The sequence below is a fragment of the Penicillium arizonense genome, assembly GCF_001773325.1.
Source record: "Penicillium arizonense strain CBS 141311 chromosome Unknown PENARI_contig012, whole genome shotgun sequence".
In the NCBI taxonomy this organism is placed as follows: Eukaryota; Fungi; Ascomycota; class Eurotiomycetes; order Eurotiales; family Aspergillaceae; genus Penicillium; species Penicillium arizonense.
Window position 1 is genome coordinate 660,663 of NW_019173289.1, and position 15,548 is coordinate 676,210.

Consider the following 15,548-nt stretch of genomic DNA (forward strand, 5'->3'; position numbering starts at 1 on the left):
CATTGCATGTGAACCTCGGATGCGGAGAACCTCACGTGGGGAAGCTGACTGTACACCCAGCCCTGTTCAAGAGGGAAGCAGGCAACTTATGCAACTTGTTAAATATAGATGAAGGGACCATGCGCAAACTAGCACCTCACGTGGGGATATCCTTAGATGTGATGTTACAATGGTATGACTCGTTGTCACAACTAGGAAACAGGGAGTAATTATCATAACAAAGTATAGGTAGTATCGCCTATTGCCTAGATGGAACAATGGCAACAATAACAGTAACAGTAACAGCCAACAGCCAACAGCCAACAGCCAACAATCAGTGAACCAACTATAACACACTTTGTACTGTCTTGCACGGGTAAATTCCGAGTAGAAACAGACCAAAGGCCATAGCTCCATAGAAGAAAAAGGGGCATGGAAATTATCCGATCGTATTTGATTTGGTCCAGACCCTAAACCTGCGTAGCCGCTGAGGGCTTGAGTAGCGTGTGAAAAGGGCCAGTTAGCGTCAAAAAAAGGAATTAACAAGACTCGAGTCACTTTCCCCCGTTTCTCACACCGTACACGTGACATCCCCGACTCCTCTCTCCTCTTCTATCCCTATTGACTGCCTGCATCTTGCTTCCCCCTGCTTTTTGCCTGCTTATTGCAACATAGTGGTGTTGGCTTACGGCCAAAGGCGGTGCCACTTCTTTCCCCAGGGCGCTTGCTTATCCAGGCGTGTTAACAACCCCCATAGCCGCGCTCTACCTTTGTGAGGGTTCCGGCATTGCTTCAGGCCTTTTGAATTGCTCGTCACTTTGACTCTGCTTTTTGCTCATTTGTGTCGGTAACCCTGACACAGCCATCCTCAATGCGTGGAGAGAGCACGGGGCGAGATTTCTCACCCTCAGCTCCGGAGTCCACTGACACAGCAACCATGGCCACTGACAATCCCGGCCCAGCCAGTAAGTGATTTGCGCATGCGATTCATTAGATGTTTAGAGGGTAATAATGACTGACACTTTTCGCCCCATAGACCCTGAGTTCTCGGAGCAGGCTCGGACCACCGATGCGACCGAGACGCAGGACGCAACTGCCGTCGCACCCTCTGACGCAGCCCCGTCCGCTGCAACTTCCAGTGCTCCGGCTGTCGAGGCCGCAGAGACACCCAAGAGACGTCTTTTGTCGATCCCGATCCCCTCGCGACGATCCTCGAAAACCAATAAACAAATTCCCCCGGAGAAGACCGAAGAAGCGCAGGATGAGCCTACTCGCAGAAGCTCAAAAGTGAGCATTCTGCGGGCGAAGAGAGATCCAAGCCGGGCAAGCAGTCGTCGGTCACGCCGGACTCAGGACGTGGCGAACGGAGAGGAAAGCAAAGGGGCCGCTGCGCCCGAAAGCACTCCAAAGCTCCAGCCCAAGAAGAGCCCATCCAAGCTTCTGGCGTTCCTGGGCTGCTGCTCTTCGGCGGATGTTGATACCGACGACACGACTGTGCCTCCAAAGAAAACGAACAGGCAGCAACCGGCCTCGAACCGGCTTCCCACCCCAGACAAGGCGGACGCTCACACCGGTGACTCCAGCACTGCAGAATCAAGGGAGCCATATTTCGACGAGAAGGCGCACTCGACAGTCAGCGCGGACCAGCCGGGCGAAGAAGAGCGCAACGTCCATGCGAACGCGACTGGCGCGCAGAGCGAGGGTCCTTCTGCGGCTGTCCAATCTGAGGCTTCTGGCCAGAACAGCGAACCTGAAGTGTCTGCACCTGTTGAGTCTGCAGGTGCAAATGGATCAGTAGATGAAAGTAAGCCGGAAGAGTCCACTCAGGATCTGGAGACGCAAACAAAATCCATTGAGGAGCCTGCTCCTTCAACCGCCCCCACGAAATCTCTCGTCGACGATGATCAACCAGAGCCCGTCAACCAAGCGGACATAGTGACACAAGCCCCGATGGTGCTGCCTCCTCCCCCGCCAGTTCCTGCTCCTCCTGCTCGGGCTGTCTCAGAAGATGGGATACGTCCGTTGCTCCCTGCGCCTCTACCTCACCTCAGCGGCCGAAAGTGTCTTGTTCTGGATCTAGATGAAACGCTTGTTCATAGTAGCTTCAAGGTAAGCATCCGCGTATTTGACATTCCAGGGTACTTCCGCTAACCCAACTACCAGGTTCTCGAGCGTGCCGACTTCACTATTCCTGTGGAAATTGAAGGACAATACCACAACATCTATGTCATCAAGCGGCCAGGCGTGGATCAATTTATGAAGCGTGTTGGCGAGCTGTACGAAGTAGTGGTCTTCACGGCCTCAGTTTCAAAGGTAAGACCATCATCTCCTGTCTTGAAGCCCATAATAACAATGTATAGTATGGTGATCCTTTGCTGGACCAACTGGATATTCACAACGTGGTTCACCACCGCCTATTCCGAGAGAGTTGCTACAACCACCAAGGAAATTATGTCAAGGTGAGTTCCTTCCCCCCTCAAGACTGACCACATCTAACAACCATCAGGATCTTTCACAAGTCGGTCGTGACTTGAAGGAGACGATCATCATTGACAACTCCCCCACCTCCTACATCTTCCATCCTGAGCACGCGATTCCCATCAGTAGCTGGTTCTCTGACGCTCACGACAACGAGTTGCTTGACCTTATCCCGGTCCTCGAGGACCTTGCCGGGACGCAAGTCCAAGATGTCAGCATGGTCCTGGACTGTACCTTGTAAATTCCTCGGATCTTTCTTACGCCTGAGATTCCCATTTTGAGCGAGTTGTTTTCTTTTCTGCGCGAGAAAAGCCCTTCCTTTTGCATTCCCCTCCACTGCCATTGACGGGTAGTCACCCTGTTCTCCTACTGCCGATTTGATTCCCCTCTCGACGATGGCCATCCCCGATGGAACTGGTATCCTCCTGGGTCACGGCTCGTCTGCATCTGCTGTCGTTGGGTAGCCACATGGACCTGACCATCGACCATTTGCATTGCGATTTGTTTTATCTGACCACGCTCCGAGCGAGCTTCATTCCCCATTGTTCTTTCCTTGTGCCTATCCCACCTCATTCATGCCCTGATCTTTCCTTGTCTTTGTATCCCCTTCCAACAAGTCCGCTTTTCATGCATTCCGCAGGCGTCTCTTGGTTCTCATGTCCTCGCTGTATCCCCCCTATGTTCCCCTTCTTTTTCTTCCCATTTCTGTCTCGCTACACAGCCCTATTGGCTTGATCTCAGCTCAATACACGAGCGTGCATTCCGTGTTGAGTCTCCTGCCATCCCCCTAGTCAGCAGTGTCTAATAACCCCTTTACTCTGCCGTTTGAGTTTTGTGTACATGTCCCGACGTACATAGATGTAGTCGGAAGAGTAGAGCAAATTGTGTTAGAGTAGAAATGAATTTTATCTCGGACCATCCCGCATTGAGCACTGCCGCATTGAGCGATGATGTAGTCAAAAAGGTTTCAGTTCCTGAACCCCAGTAACCGTGATAAGTCATCTTAGTCACTTCACTTCCAACTTTCTTCAGTTCGCAGTTGCGACGATCTCCCCGAAGCAAAAAGCTCCCCGCACTCCGACCGCCCAACTGCGAACATCCCACTTCCACCATGAAGAATAAAGAAGGCTGGGACGGAAAAATGAGGGTCGAACCCAAGGCTGTTATCACGAATCCTGAGGCCCTGGAGGACTCTGATTACTCGGATCCCGAAGCACCTCCAGTGGACGAGATCCAGGCTGATGAAGGTATCGTTCCCCGAAAAATTGCTCGCTCGGCGCGCAACCACGATCGCTGGCGAACCGATGGATTAACAGCTTCCCAGATCTCTTGGCCGACGAAGACCCGAACTCGGAGGTTAGTACCGCATTGAACCGAGCTGTTCCTGTCCTGCTGCTCGACTGCACAAGACCAAGACCACGACCTGATTGCTAATCGCATTCCGCCGCAGGATATCGACCTCGTTCACTGCAAAATCCAGTCAATCCCCGCACTAAAACTGGAACGTTTCCCTAAACTTCAGGTAACGCACCCTTATCGACCGCGGGACTTCGTCCCAGACAGCGAAATGAACCTGTGGCGCTATCCTCGCCCGGCGCACGACGGGCGCGTGCCATACCAAGGAGATTCAAGATTTGAGCCGGTGGGCTAATAAATGGGACTTTCTATAGAGACTATGCATGCGCCAAAACCAAATAACACGCATCGAATTTCCGTCCAACGTCGCCGCCAGCTTGACCGAACTCGACCTCTACGATAACCTCATTTCGCATCTCAAGGGTCTGGACGAGTTTCATGATCTGACGAGCTTGGATTTGAGCTTTAATAAGATCAAGCATATTAAGAATATCTCGCATCTCAAAAAATTGACGGAGATTTTCTTTGTGCAGAATAAGATTGCGAGGATTGAGGGTTTGGAGGGTTTAACTAGGATTACGAATTTGGAGTTGGGTGGGAATAAGATTCGAGTAAGTACTTGTACTCTTTCTATGATTCAGGCAAGATGATATGGGGAATACTGACTTGTCTTGCGTTTAGGAACTTGAGAACTTGGAAACTTTGACGGCTCTGACACAACTCTGGGTTGGAAAGAATAAGATTGTCGAGATGAAGGTATGTCGTTGAATCTCTCGTACTAAATACGACACCCCCAAGAACAAGACAAGAACAAGAACTATATACTGACCACCCCTCAGAACCTAGAGTCCCTTTCCAACCTCAAAATCATCTCCATCCAATCCAACCGCCTCACAAAAATCACTGGCCTCTCCTCCCTCAAGAACCTCGAAGAGCTATACCTCTCCCACAACGCCATAACCGACCTATCAGGCCTGGAACAAAACGAGAACCTGCGCGTCCTGGACTTCTCCAACAACCAAGTCTCGCACTTGGAACACCTCTCCACGCTAAAGAACCTCGAGGAGCTATGGGGCTCCAATAACCAGCTTGCTAGCTTTGAGGAGGTCGAGCGTGAGCTAAAGGATAAGGAGAATCTTGAGACTGTTTACTTTGAGGGAAATCCGTTGCAACTGAAGGGGCCGGCTGTTTATCGGAATAAGGTGCGCTTGGCGTTGCCTCAGATAAAGCAGATTGATGCTAGTAAGTTGGTCTTTTTCTTTATTCTTTTGGCTGGGGTGTTTTGCTAACTCAAGATTTTGTAGCTTTTGTCAAGGTCTGAGTTTTATATCCTCGTGATGTATTGACTTCTTGTTATATTCTTGACCTGTCTTGTCTTGTCTTCTTGACCTTGACGAACGGTTCTGATATCCTCCGTTCATGATCCAGCGAGTGGATCACATCTTGAAATGAGAAATGAATCTTAGAACGAATTCTTAAAGGGCGTATGTAGTATATGTTGCAAAGAGGTGTCAAGAGCTTCCATGTATGGGTGTTTGCTTAGGCTTCTCTGCATTTGCTAAGACGAATACTCGGGGCTTACATGCCGCGAAGCTGGTGATATCGTCTTGGAAATGGCGGCCACGAATATACCGGACTGAACAGTCTGCTATTCCGAGACGACTCACGCCGTTTGGATCTGCTCCTGCGGCCAAGAGAAGATGGACGTTGTGTGGCAACTGAGCGTTGGTGGCAGATATGATAGGCGATAGAAATGAAGGCACTGGCATCTTGCGCATGTAGCCATATAGCTCACTGCAATCCGCCCTGGATTGAGTCCCCGTGAATCTGTTTCAGTCTCAACAGACTAGAAAAAGCGAGGAGGGGAGAGAAGAATGTATCATCCCAGGACTCGCAGAGTCCATATCTATTGCTCAATAGCCAAGCAAAGAAACGCCTCATTGAAACTCCCCATATTCCTCATACTCCTTCCTCTTCTCAGTCGAATCCCCAGAAGCCCTCTGGTCCTCTTGTTCCTTCAAACCCTCCTTCCAAAGATCCATCAAACTCATCGCTCCCATCCACCGATTCTCCTCCTGAATATTCTCCTTAACCCCATTGCCTATATGATACTTCTTACTCGGCAAACAATCCGCCAACTCCTTCACGGGAATCCCTTCTCTGACCAAATCCTTGTACATCGGACTCGTCTTGTGCGTATTGTATGTTGTGTAGAAGGGGTTGCGACTGATATTGGACGGGTGGTTGTGGCGCGAAGATTGAATTTCGATTATTATTGAGGGGGGGTCGTCTGGAGAGATTTTTGAGCCGGTTTTGAGTATGACGTTTTTATTTGAGTGCGGGACTGGGGCTGAGCCCGGTGGTAGTGGGATTGTTACGGGCGATGAGTCGATTGCGCGCTGTGCTGCGTCGGCGTTTTCGAAGATTGCTAGCATTGGTCGGTGGCGGTTTGGGGAGTCATTTGTTGTATCGTACTGTATAAGCCTGAGGGTTAGTTTGGGCTCGGTGGTTTGCGCTGTCTGGGATTTGCATTGGAGTGTACCTTGAGGTTTCGGTATGACACGACTTCGCCGTGCTTCTGGAGGGCCTTGAGGACTAATTTGCTTTCTGCTATATTCCTTGGCGTGGGCCAGGTTGTTATGTGTACTTGCGATGCTAACCGCGCCGCGGCTGAAGCTGAAGAGGGCATTGTGTTGGAGATTTGAGGATTGGATGTTGGAGAGAGCGGAGGTTGGAGAAAAATGACCGGAGATCGGCAAGTCTTGGCGCTCAACGGTATAGATCGGACATTTCATGGATTGATTCTACGTTTATTACAGATGGAAGATGAAAGAAGCTCTAAACTATTTTTATTCATTTATGCCATCAAAATCGTAATCCCCGTCCTTCCTTTGGACACGGGATATACTCCGCCCCTAAACAGCCAAGGCTTAGAAAATGGGAATGTTGAGACCATACTAGAAAGCCAGTCAGTAAAGAACACAAATGATAACCAGAATACAAACTTACAGCCACGGGGTCGTTGAACCGAAGACCCTTGTCAAGAGCACTAATAGCCTCAAGCTCAGCACCCTCAAGATCAAAGTCGGTAACCTGCAAGTTCTGCGCAAGACGAGTAGGATCATTACTCTTAGGAATAACAGCAATATTGCGCTGCGTAGCCCAACGCAACAACACCTGAGCCGGAGTCCGACCATGCTTCTCGGAAATGCCCTTGATAGTAGCATGCTCAAACAGCAACGGCGTATCCTGCGCATGCTTAAGATTCAACTCAAGGAAACTCAACGGCCCAAACGAAGAATAAGCAGTAACAGCAAGACCCTCACCCTGCGCGTAATCCACCAACCGAGTCTGCGTCAGGTAAGGGTGGTGCTCGATCTGCAGGGTCGCAGGCCGAACACGCGCATAGCGCAGCAGATCCATCAGCAGCTGCGCGCTGAAGTTGCTCACGCCAATGCTGCGGGCGAGCTTCTTGTCGACCAGCGACTCCATCGCCGCCCACGTCTCGTGGATGGGCGCGTTGGCCAGCTCGACCTTGCCATCGGCTGTTGTCCAGCTGGGCGGGTAGCGCACGCTGGGGTCCAGGTACTTCAGTGCGATTGGGAAGTGCACGATGTACAGGTCGAAGTAGTCGACGCCCCAGTCGGCCAGTTGCTTGCGGCAGATTGGCTCGACTTTGTCGCCTTCGTGGAAGCTGTTCCAGAGTTTGGAGACGATGAAGAGTTCTTCACGCTTGACGAGGCCATCTTTGATGGCGCGGGCTACGCCCTGTCCGCATTCGACTTCGTTGCCGTAGTCTGGAGCTGTTGTTAGTTACTTTTTCTTCTTTCGCTGCGTGGTTTAGGCTTGGGGGTTGTACCGCAGGCGCCGTCGAAGAGACGGTAGCCGGCCTTGATGGCGTTGTAGACTTGGTCGGCGCAGGTGTCATTGTTGACTTTCCAGAGACCGAAGCCCACGAGGGGCATCTCGTAGCCGTTGTTCAGCTTGACGGTAGGGGCAACCATTGTGAATGTGTAGATTCTAACCTCGTATTAGTGGCGAGTCCGTGCAAAGAAATGGAATTGTGACTGACTTGAGGGGTATATTTTGGAAAGAAGAGTCCGCGGGGGACAGGCTACTATATTTAATTTAAGCCACAATTCAGTAAAATGTACAAGTCCAGGCTAAATGGCCGAATATAGTCCCAATAGCCTCTTTGCCAGGCCCCACTGGTATCGCGGCTAAACACGGCGCCTCACTTTAGCCGGCAAACATACAATTATGCCAGAGGAAGAATACTAGGGAAATAGTCCGAAATAAATATATTGGTCAAATCCTTTCAACTCCCAACTCCCAACTCCCCCTACTCCAGTGCTTCGCCACAAACAAGACCACAAAAAGCAGACAAGATATAAAGTCACAGAGATAGGATCACAGACCGCTGCCAGAATGATTATCATTACCACTAAATATTTTGTAAAAGGTTTCATTATACCGTATCCACTGTAGCATTATCACCATAGCCATTCGCATGATCGGGGCCTGCCCCATGCATGTTGGGACCATTGGACATGCGCCCGACGAACTTATCCATCAAGTCTTCAGACGGCAGAAGCTGGTCAAAGTGATGAGATTGCTGCGGCTCCCGGGAGACTGACGCGTGGTGCTCTGGCTGGAAGGGGAGATGGTGATAGCTGCCAGTGCCGACGTCGCCGGGAATAGAGGCGGAGTGCGTGCCCCACGGCGCCTGGCCGTGGCTCAGGTCGTCGAGGGACTGTGGGTTGGATCCGAAGAAGCCGTTGAGCACGCTGTTGCTGTCGTGCACGTTCACGCTGTGCTGTTGTGATGGCACGTAGTGGGAGGCGTCGTGGCCCATTGTGTAGCCCATGCTTGGATGGGAGAGGGGGAGGTCGTGCACGTTTAGCATGACTGGTGCCCCGCTGGAAGAGTGCAGGCTTGTTGATGGGGCTGTCTCCGGTGCAAGGCTTGTTGAAAAGGAATCTAGCACGGAGGTGACGGCTGTTTTGTCGTTGAGGCTGTCTTCGGGCTTGGTGATGGATGTCATAAAGTCGAGATTGCCCGACGAATTAAATAGATTAGCCACGTTGTCGTGAGATGAGGGATACATGGGCCATTGAGTTTGAGTCTGGCCCTGGTGATGGATGAGGTCCTGGGGCTGAGGAGCCTGGTAGACATTTTGGTGAGAGGGCTTGTTGAGAAGAATGGAGTCCAACGAGAGAGGAGGGAGGTCAACTCCAGTCGCTGGTCTTGGGCTGTTGGTAGTAGTGCGGTCCGGGGCAGGGATGAGTCGTCTCCAAGTGGTAGTGCCCACTTCACCTGGCCGGGTTTGGCGGAACTTCCAGGCCAAGATGGCCATGCGCTTGCTCTCGTCACCCTGGTGGCTTTGGTATTGGTTGGAAAGTCTGCGAGCACTGGGAGAGGTAGCTCGAAGCTCCTGTACTGCAGACAGGGAGCGGAAGTACCGACGGGTACGGGCATCAGCGTCTTGGGCGACTTGAGGTGATCCTGAGTCTTCAGCCATGCGCTTGTCTTGGGTCAACTCGGTGAAAAGCTTGGCCCACCAAGATGATTCAAAAAGAGGCTTGACCTTGGTAGGATGGGTCTTTTGCAGCTCATGGTAAGTCTCCAGGATCTTCTGGCCATCATTGTACATATGCGTACTGCATGTCCAGTTTTCCATCTGGTCGACTCCCGAGACATCACCCGCGGTGGGGTGGCCGTAGTCAAGGTCAAGCTGGATACCAAGACGAGATCCCGCAGGGGGGAAATCAGTCATGAGTTGGAGATTCACTTCTAATAGGATGATATCGCAGTCGATAGGGTTATTGATATCATCCACCATGGTGGCCAGCTGGGGGAAAGACGACCGCCAGCCGTTGACATGCTCAAGGGGCATGGGAGGGGCCACAGGTTGGTGAAGATCTCCTTGGAGACGAGTGTATGCATGCAACGCCTTGTCAATGCGGTTGGCCTGTTGAGGAGCGCTGACCCACATATCGAAGCTGAAGCCATGGATGGAGCTGGAAGGTGATTCCTGCATGCTGGAGCCCAGAGTGTAGTGTGGCGGAGGGAGATCACCAGCGTAAGGCTGCATAGATCTCATGTGGTCATGGTAGGCGGAATGAGTGTGGCTTGCATAGTGGCTGGATGCCGAAGGGTGTTCCATCGAGGCCCTCCACTTTGGAGCAGGCGCTGAGCCGTGCACACTCGATGATCGTTCCGTTGATGCCTCGCGTACAAGTCGTTCCCCTGCGAAATGATATCAGTAAAGGTGATGACAATTAATTTTTGGATCACTCACAATCGGGATCTCCCTTAAGGAAAGAGTCCAGAACCTGCAGGTGACTAGAGACCTGCTTGCGAGTCCTCCGCTTTCCAGTCAACTTGAAGATGTACTCGGCAATGAGTTCGTTTCTTCCATAGGACTTGCCCCGTTCCGACCACTTTCTCCGGCCCATGGGAGGGTTTGCTTCGAGGGCTATATCAAATCGTTAGGCTTGATGTCTGTAGAATAGCCTTTGCTTTGACTTACCCTGCTGGAAAGCATCCTCTAGCTCATCAGACCACACTGGCTCCCCATCCTTGCCAGTATCCCGGCGAGGACGTGCCCGATACTCGAGATACTTCTGGGACTTGAGGTAGCTGCTCCTCGCACGCCGAGATTGTGAATTAGCCCCGACGGATTGAAGCCGACGAAGCTTGCGCTGATGCAAGCGAGCAGCTACATGCTGCTGATGCTGATGCAAGCTATGTCCTGACAAGGGTTGTGGTGGAGCAGCGTGGGGATACTTGTATGCAAGCTGTTGAAGATGGTCATCACGGCCAGCAACATCGTGTGCCAAATGGTCCGAGTAAGACTGGACATTCCCAGAGGTATTCTGGAGAGCACGTTCTGAATGAGCGCTTACAGGATCCAGGGACGGCTGGTTCTGAGGCACGAGGCACTCGGATTGCCAGTCAGTAGCCATGGGAGGGGACCAAGGACGGGCTTCTCGAAAAGAATGACAGATTCCAACGAGGAGGGGATTGAGAGGCACCGTCAAATGCTTACTGCCTGGCAAAGAACGCAGCTCAGTCACAAAACAGTGACCCAAGAACGCAAGTCTGGAAGAGAATGTAAGAACCTGGGAAAGAGAATGTGAGAGCGAGCAAGTTGGTGTTTATAGGGAACCATATCTCCCCTTTGGAGGGGGTTACTGTGTAGTCCCAGTAGCAACATTGTTCCGCCTGGTCTCTACGTCCCTCGAACGCCTATGCTCCTAGGCAGGTCGTGGTCCTGGCTCGTGTCCAGGCACCGAAGAACAAAGGACCACGGCGAGCCGTCCTTGCTGCAGCAAATCAGGAGCCAAGACAGGGCTCGATATGAAGGAAGTCGACCGGGGAAGCAAGGGATGCTCAGCAGCACGACCCAGTGATGAGCGGTTCGGAGATTTTGTGCAGCACGAAATGACCATGAAGATCAGTTGCTCGGACCAGTGTCAACAACAATTGTCAACAATCAGTGGCAATCATGGCGGTGTTGGAATGTTGGTGGTCCAACGACGTCGTCTGAAGGCGCGGGACGAGGAATGCTCTACTACCATCAGGTACCACCCAAGGAATGAAGGCTTGGATGATCTCTGTTAACGACGGTCCTGCGTACCATCTGTAAATTAAGCTAGACTAGCTTGAGATGACCCTGCAATCCAACCTGAAGTTTAGTTGGAAGTGTGGGGATGGAAAGTGTTGGCACAGGGAAAGGGAAAAAGTAGGGTTAACGTTATACACTAAAAATACGCCTTGAACGCACGAGGACGGGAGACTGCAGTGAACAATTGACAGGAACGTGTTTGGGGTATCTTTTTTTCCTACGTGTAGTAGTATGCAAGTAATCGTACATTGGACATCAATCTGCAAGGGGCGTCAAGCAGCCAATCCCATGGCGCCCTTAGCCAAGGGAGAAAGGAGAGCTTCATGCCTCTTCCTCCTGCCCTCCTACAGTGAATTTCTTGCGGCCAGCACCAGCAGTAAGCTGTTGGAGCTTGACCCTGTCCACCTGTTCCCCTACCTTCTTCTCTAAGCGCGCCAGTTCCTCCTCGGGATCGACAGCCTCCTCGTTCGCGAATTCCAGAACCAATCTTCTCCCCAGGAGATGCGTGTTTTTCAACGCGTCCATGGCATTTTCCGCTTCGCGAGCGCTTACAAAGTCTGCAAAACCGAAACCACGAGCCGACCGATCGAACTTTTGAGGAACACGCACTGACCGAAGTTGTCCGTAGGCCCCGAACAGGGATCGGATTTCCTTCTTTGTGGCCTGGAACGGCAAGTTCTTGATTATGATCTTGGTGCGGCGTGCGGCAATCTTCTTCGCGGTGTCTTCGCGTCTCCGTTCCTCGGCAGCGTCCTTGCCCTTGTGAGAGGCCCGGATGACAAGCTCGTGCTGGTCCAACTTGTATCCGTTCATAGCTGCAAGAGCTGCTTGGGCTTGAGCCTTGGTCTTGAATTCCGCGAAACCGAAACCCATGCTCAGAGTCTGTCCCGGTCGCTTGGAATCGGGCTTGGTCTTGATGCGTCCAGTAACAAAGCCGTCCAGCGGCCGGAAGACTTCCAAGAACGTCTCGTTGCTGGTTGTGAAGTTGAGGTTCTTTACGAAGAGTGTCGTAGTTTCTACGCTCTCGTCGGCCTCTGCAGCAAATGTGTCGGCAGTTGAAAATCCCTGGTCCTTGCCCCGCATCTCGGGAGCAACTGGGCGCGGTGCCACTGACGAATCGAACAGGTCCTTGGGCGCTTTCTCAAGGAACAAGATGGAATCACCCAACTTGCGATAAGCCATACCCTTGAAAGCCTTTTGGGCTTCATCGGGTCGTCCGAACTCCACGATGGCAATGGTGCCGCTGGGTGGCATCAGGAGGCGAATGATCTTGCCGTAGGGCTCGAACAATTTCCTTAGCTCCTCGGACTTCACGCCATATGAAAAGTTCTTGACTAGAATAGCCGTATTCCCACGCTCACGCTGCTTGAAAGCATCAATGTTGACACCATTGTTGGCAAAGTAAGCTTTCGTTTCCTGAATGACATGCGTTTCAGCATGTGCTTGCTTGACAGCAGCATCAGACGATGTGGGATCCAGAAGATCTGATTTGGAGACTCCTAGCCTTCCAGCCACTGAAGACATGACAGCATCGGCCTGCGTCGGATTAGCATTTTTCTTTGGACGTAGTAGAAGCGAAACTCACGTTCATATACAGGGAGTTCCAGCTAAATGTAGAAGACGAGGCATTCATCTTCCGCTTGATCTCCTTTTGTTTCTTCAGAGGAAGCTTTGACAGCTCGTACTCATCAATCTTGTAGGTCTTCTTGGCAGAAGCTGGCAAGATGTGTAGAAGTCGACCCTGGAAATGCTTTCCATCAAGACCTTGGTAGGCCTCGACGGCAGCCTCGGCATCGGCATACTGCACGTACGCAAAACCTTTGCTGGTGGTAGAGCGGGTATCAAAAGCAACATGAATCTGTATCCAATTAGTATCCAATCTTGTTGAAAACATCTAAAATGAAAATATAAATGGATGAGTTGCTCTTCAGATAGTCAAGAAGCATCTACTAAAATCTCTTGTCCAGGTCACATCATCTGCTTTTGCATCGGATGTCCCTATCGGGAAAATCATCATTTGAGCACTCGGCAAGCGGCTGAAAAGCCAGCAAGCCTTGGGGAATTGGGCAAGGTAGAAACAAAATGGAGCAAGGACTAACCTCTTCAATTTTTCCGAAGCGTTCAAACAAGGGCTGAAGATCCGCTTCGGTTGTGTCGTATGCAAGGTTTCTGAGGAACAAACGAGCAGAGTTCCGAATGAGATCCAGGTTTGGATCTTCCGGGGCCTCCGGGGCTCCTTGGGGTTCGCTGTCAACGTCAGTCATGTTGGGCGCAATGTTCTCAATGGCCTCAATGCGCGATTCGCTGCCCACCGGCGGCGACTTATCATCAGCCGAGGATGACGGCGAATCAGAATCAGCAGGTGCTTCAGCCTTGTGTTGATCGAATTCGTCTTGCTCTTCCTCATCGAGAAGGCCCAACAGACGACTTGTCTTTGACCGCAACCAATCCGCATCAGATACAGGTGCAGCTTCCGCTTCAGGTTCCGCAGAGTTGTTCTGTTCTGACTCTTCGTGGTTCTCTTCCTCGCCACCCTTGTCAATCACCATGGGTTCGGGTTGTTGAACTCTTTCTGCTACAGGAGGCTTTTCTGTCTTGGCCTTCTTGGGGTGAGAAGGTAGCTCTTCCGTTTGAGTATTTTCCTGGATGGGTTGGTTAATCACGGGAGCAGTCACCGCGGACGGCTTGGCCATGTCATCATCATTTGCCCATGTACGAGTCTTGGATGACTGTCCCATCAGCGAAAGGTACTCCTGTAGCTTAGGGTCCTGTGATTTGTCTTCTCCATCCCGCTTGCGTTTCTTGTCCAACGATGTATCATTATCATTCGTGGCATCACGTCTTCGTGTGGGATGAACATCCTCAGCGGCATTTGATTCGATCTGCAATAAAACGGGTCAGTCTCAAGACCACCTTCATTGGTCAGCTTGCACGGGCGAAATGAGGTGGCTGAATCAATGGAGCAGAGTGAACATACCGGACGAGCGATGTCTACTGAGATCTTTGACATCTTCATGTATGTTCTGTTGAAGTGTGTAACAGCTTGCTGAGCTACTTCATGGCTCTTAAAGCCAACAAAGCCCATCCTACGTTTAGGCAGGACATGAGCGTCTGTGACTTGGAAGCGTGTTGAAAAGTGCTTCTTAAGCTGGTCATTGGAGCATGTTGGTGGAAGACCACTCACGAACACTCTGGTACTCTCCATGGTGTTCGGTGGTCAAGCCTTTTGAAGTGTGTAGACTGAAAATTTACTTCGAGAATTTTTTTTTTTCCTTGTATAGTGCCGTAAGCGGTAAACGGGGCGGTGAGAGCTCGGACCCGGCAGTAAAGTCGATTTGCCTGGGGTCGTCGGGCTATCACCGCGCAATCGGCTTGCTCCAGTTCAGTTCTCCCATATCGAACTCTTAATCCAACCCTTGTCGCATTCTTTTTTGATCCCGAAGCACACCCAACTATTCTGAAACCCGCAAACATGACTACCGCCGCAGATGACAAGAACGAGAAGATGGAGGGTAAGTTTGGCCTCGTGGCTCAAGTGACTCGGGCTAAATATGTTATACAGCGCAGATTAAGTCTGTCGACATGGTAGGGATCACAAATACAGTGAATACCGCATACATCAAGTCTAACCTTTCCTAGACCGAGGATATGCAGCAGGAGGCCATTGCCCTTGGTTTGACCCCCGAGAGCCCCGCGGGTGAATCAGGCTAACTTACTTCGCAGCCATCGAGGCCATGGAGAAATACCATGTGGAAAAGGTATGCACCCGCAGCAGATAGTCTGGAAAACAAACTTGATGCTAATGATTCTCTAGGACATCGCCCAATACATCAAGAAAGAGGTCCGACTCTACCCTACCCCGCTTCGATCGCGTCGCTAACCCCATACGCAGTTTGATTCTCGCAAGGGCGCTACCTGGCACTGCGTTGTTGGACGCAACTTTGGGAGCTTCGTGACACACGGTTCGTCGAGCGCACCGCATTCTACATGGTCCGAGACTGACATTCCGTTGAACAGAAACGAAGCACTTCATCTACTTCTACCTCGGCCACTGCGCCATCCTCCTTTTCAAGACCCAGTGAGCGCGAGTGAACCAATATGAGCG

At 51.4% G+C, this 15,548-nt stretch overlaps 7 protein-coding genes across 7 annotated transcripts; 3 read left to right on the top strand and 4 right to left on the bottom strand.

Annotated features, from left to right (window-relative positions):
* Positions 1 to 916: 916 nt before the first annotated feature.
* psrA (putative general stress response phosphoprotein phosphatase Psr1/2) lies at positions 917 to 2,698 on the top strand (the record flags this gene model as incomplete). Its single annotated transcript, XM_022633053.1, has 5 exons — positions 917 to 944; positions 1,016 to 2,088; positions 2,143 to 2,292; positions 2,340 to 2,438; positions 2,486 to 2,698. The coding sequence occupies 5 exons, from the start codon at positions 917 to 919 to the stop codon at positions 2,696 to 2,698; spliced, it is 1,563 nt and encodes a 520-aa protein (XP_022487124.1).
* Positions 2,699 to 3,568: 870 nt separating this feature from the next.
* Positions 3,569 to 5,134, top strand: PENARI_c012G05607 (putative protein phosphatase PP1 regulatory subunit Sds22; the record flags this gene model as incomplete). Its single annotated transcript, XM_022632915.1, has 7 exons — positions 3,569 to 3,704; positions 3,782 to 3,813; positions 3,908 to 4,066; positions 4,128 to 4,424; positions 4,495 to 4,569; positions 4,653 to 5,055; positions 5,118 to 5,134. The coding sequence occupies 7 exons, from the start codon at positions 3,569 to 3,571 to the stop codon at positions 5,132 to 5,134; spliced, it is 1,119 nt and encodes a 372-aa protein (XP_022487217.1).
* A 616-nt stretch (positions 5,135 to 5,750) lies between these two features.
* On the bottom strand, positions 5,751 to 6,502 carry PENARI_c012G05492 (uncharacterized protein; the record flags this gene model as incomplete). Its single annotated transcript, XM_022632910.1, has 2 exons — positions 5,751 to 6,287; positions 6,356 to 6,502. The coding sequence occupies 2 exons, from the start codon at positions 6,500 to 6,502 to the stop codon at positions 5,751 to 5,753; spliced, it is 684 nt and encodes a 227-aa protein (XP_022487310.1).
* A 241-nt stretch (positions 6,503 to 6,743) lies between these two features.
* PENARI_c012G10911 (uncharacterized protein) lies at positions 6,744 to 7,817 on the bottom strand (the record flags this gene model as incomplete). Its single annotated transcript, XM_022633047.1, has 3 exons — positions 6,744 to 6,770; positions 6,823 to 7,610; positions 7,673 to 7,817. The coding sequence occupies 3 exons, from the start codon at positions 7,815 to 7,817 to the stop codon at positions 6,744 to 6,746; spliced, it is 960 nt and encodes a 319-aa protein (XP_022487327.1).
* Positions 7,818 to 8,281: 464 nt separating this feature from the next.
* abaA (transcription factor AbaA) lies at positions 8,282 to 10,781 on the bottom strand (the record flags this gene model as incomplete). The annotated part of the gene is made up of 3 exons (XM_022633031.1): positions 8,282 to 10,062; positions 10,115 to 10,291; positions 10,346 to 10,781. 3 exons carry the CDS (start codon positions 10,779 to 10,781, stop codon positions 8,282 to 8,284), a joined length of 2,394 nt encoding a protein of 797 aa, XP_022487103.1.
* A 983-nt stretch (positions 10,782 to 11,764) lies between these two features.
* On the bottom strand, positions 11,765 to 14,648 carry mrd1 (RNA-binding ribosome biosynthesis protein MRD1; the record flags this gene model as incomplete). Its single annotated transcript, XM_022633009.1, has 4 exons — positions 11,765 to 12,979; positions 13,029 to 13,301; positions 13,543 to 14,325; positions 14,421 to 14,648. The coding sequence occupies 4 exons, from the start codon at positions 14,646 to 14,648 to the stop codon at positions 11,765 to 11,767; spliced, it is 2,499 nt and encodes an 832-aa protein (XP_022487131.1).
* Positions 14,649 to 14,915: 267 nt separating this feature from the next.
* On the top strand, positions 14,916 to 15,525 carry PENARI_c012G06747 (dynein light chain DYN2; the record flags this gene model as incomplete). The annotated part of the gene is made up of 7 exons (XM_022632947.1): positions 14,916 to 14,955; positions 15,006 to 15,028; positions 15,083 to 15,116; positions 15,167 to 15,201; positions 15,258 to 15,284; positions 15,336 to 15,405; positions 15,461 to 15,525. The coding sequence occupies 7 exons, from the start codon at positions 14,916 to 14,918 to the stop codon at positions 15,523 to 15,525; spliced, it is 294 nt and encodes a 97-aa protein (XP_022487226.1).
* Positions 15,526 to 15,548: the final 23 nt, after the last annotated feature.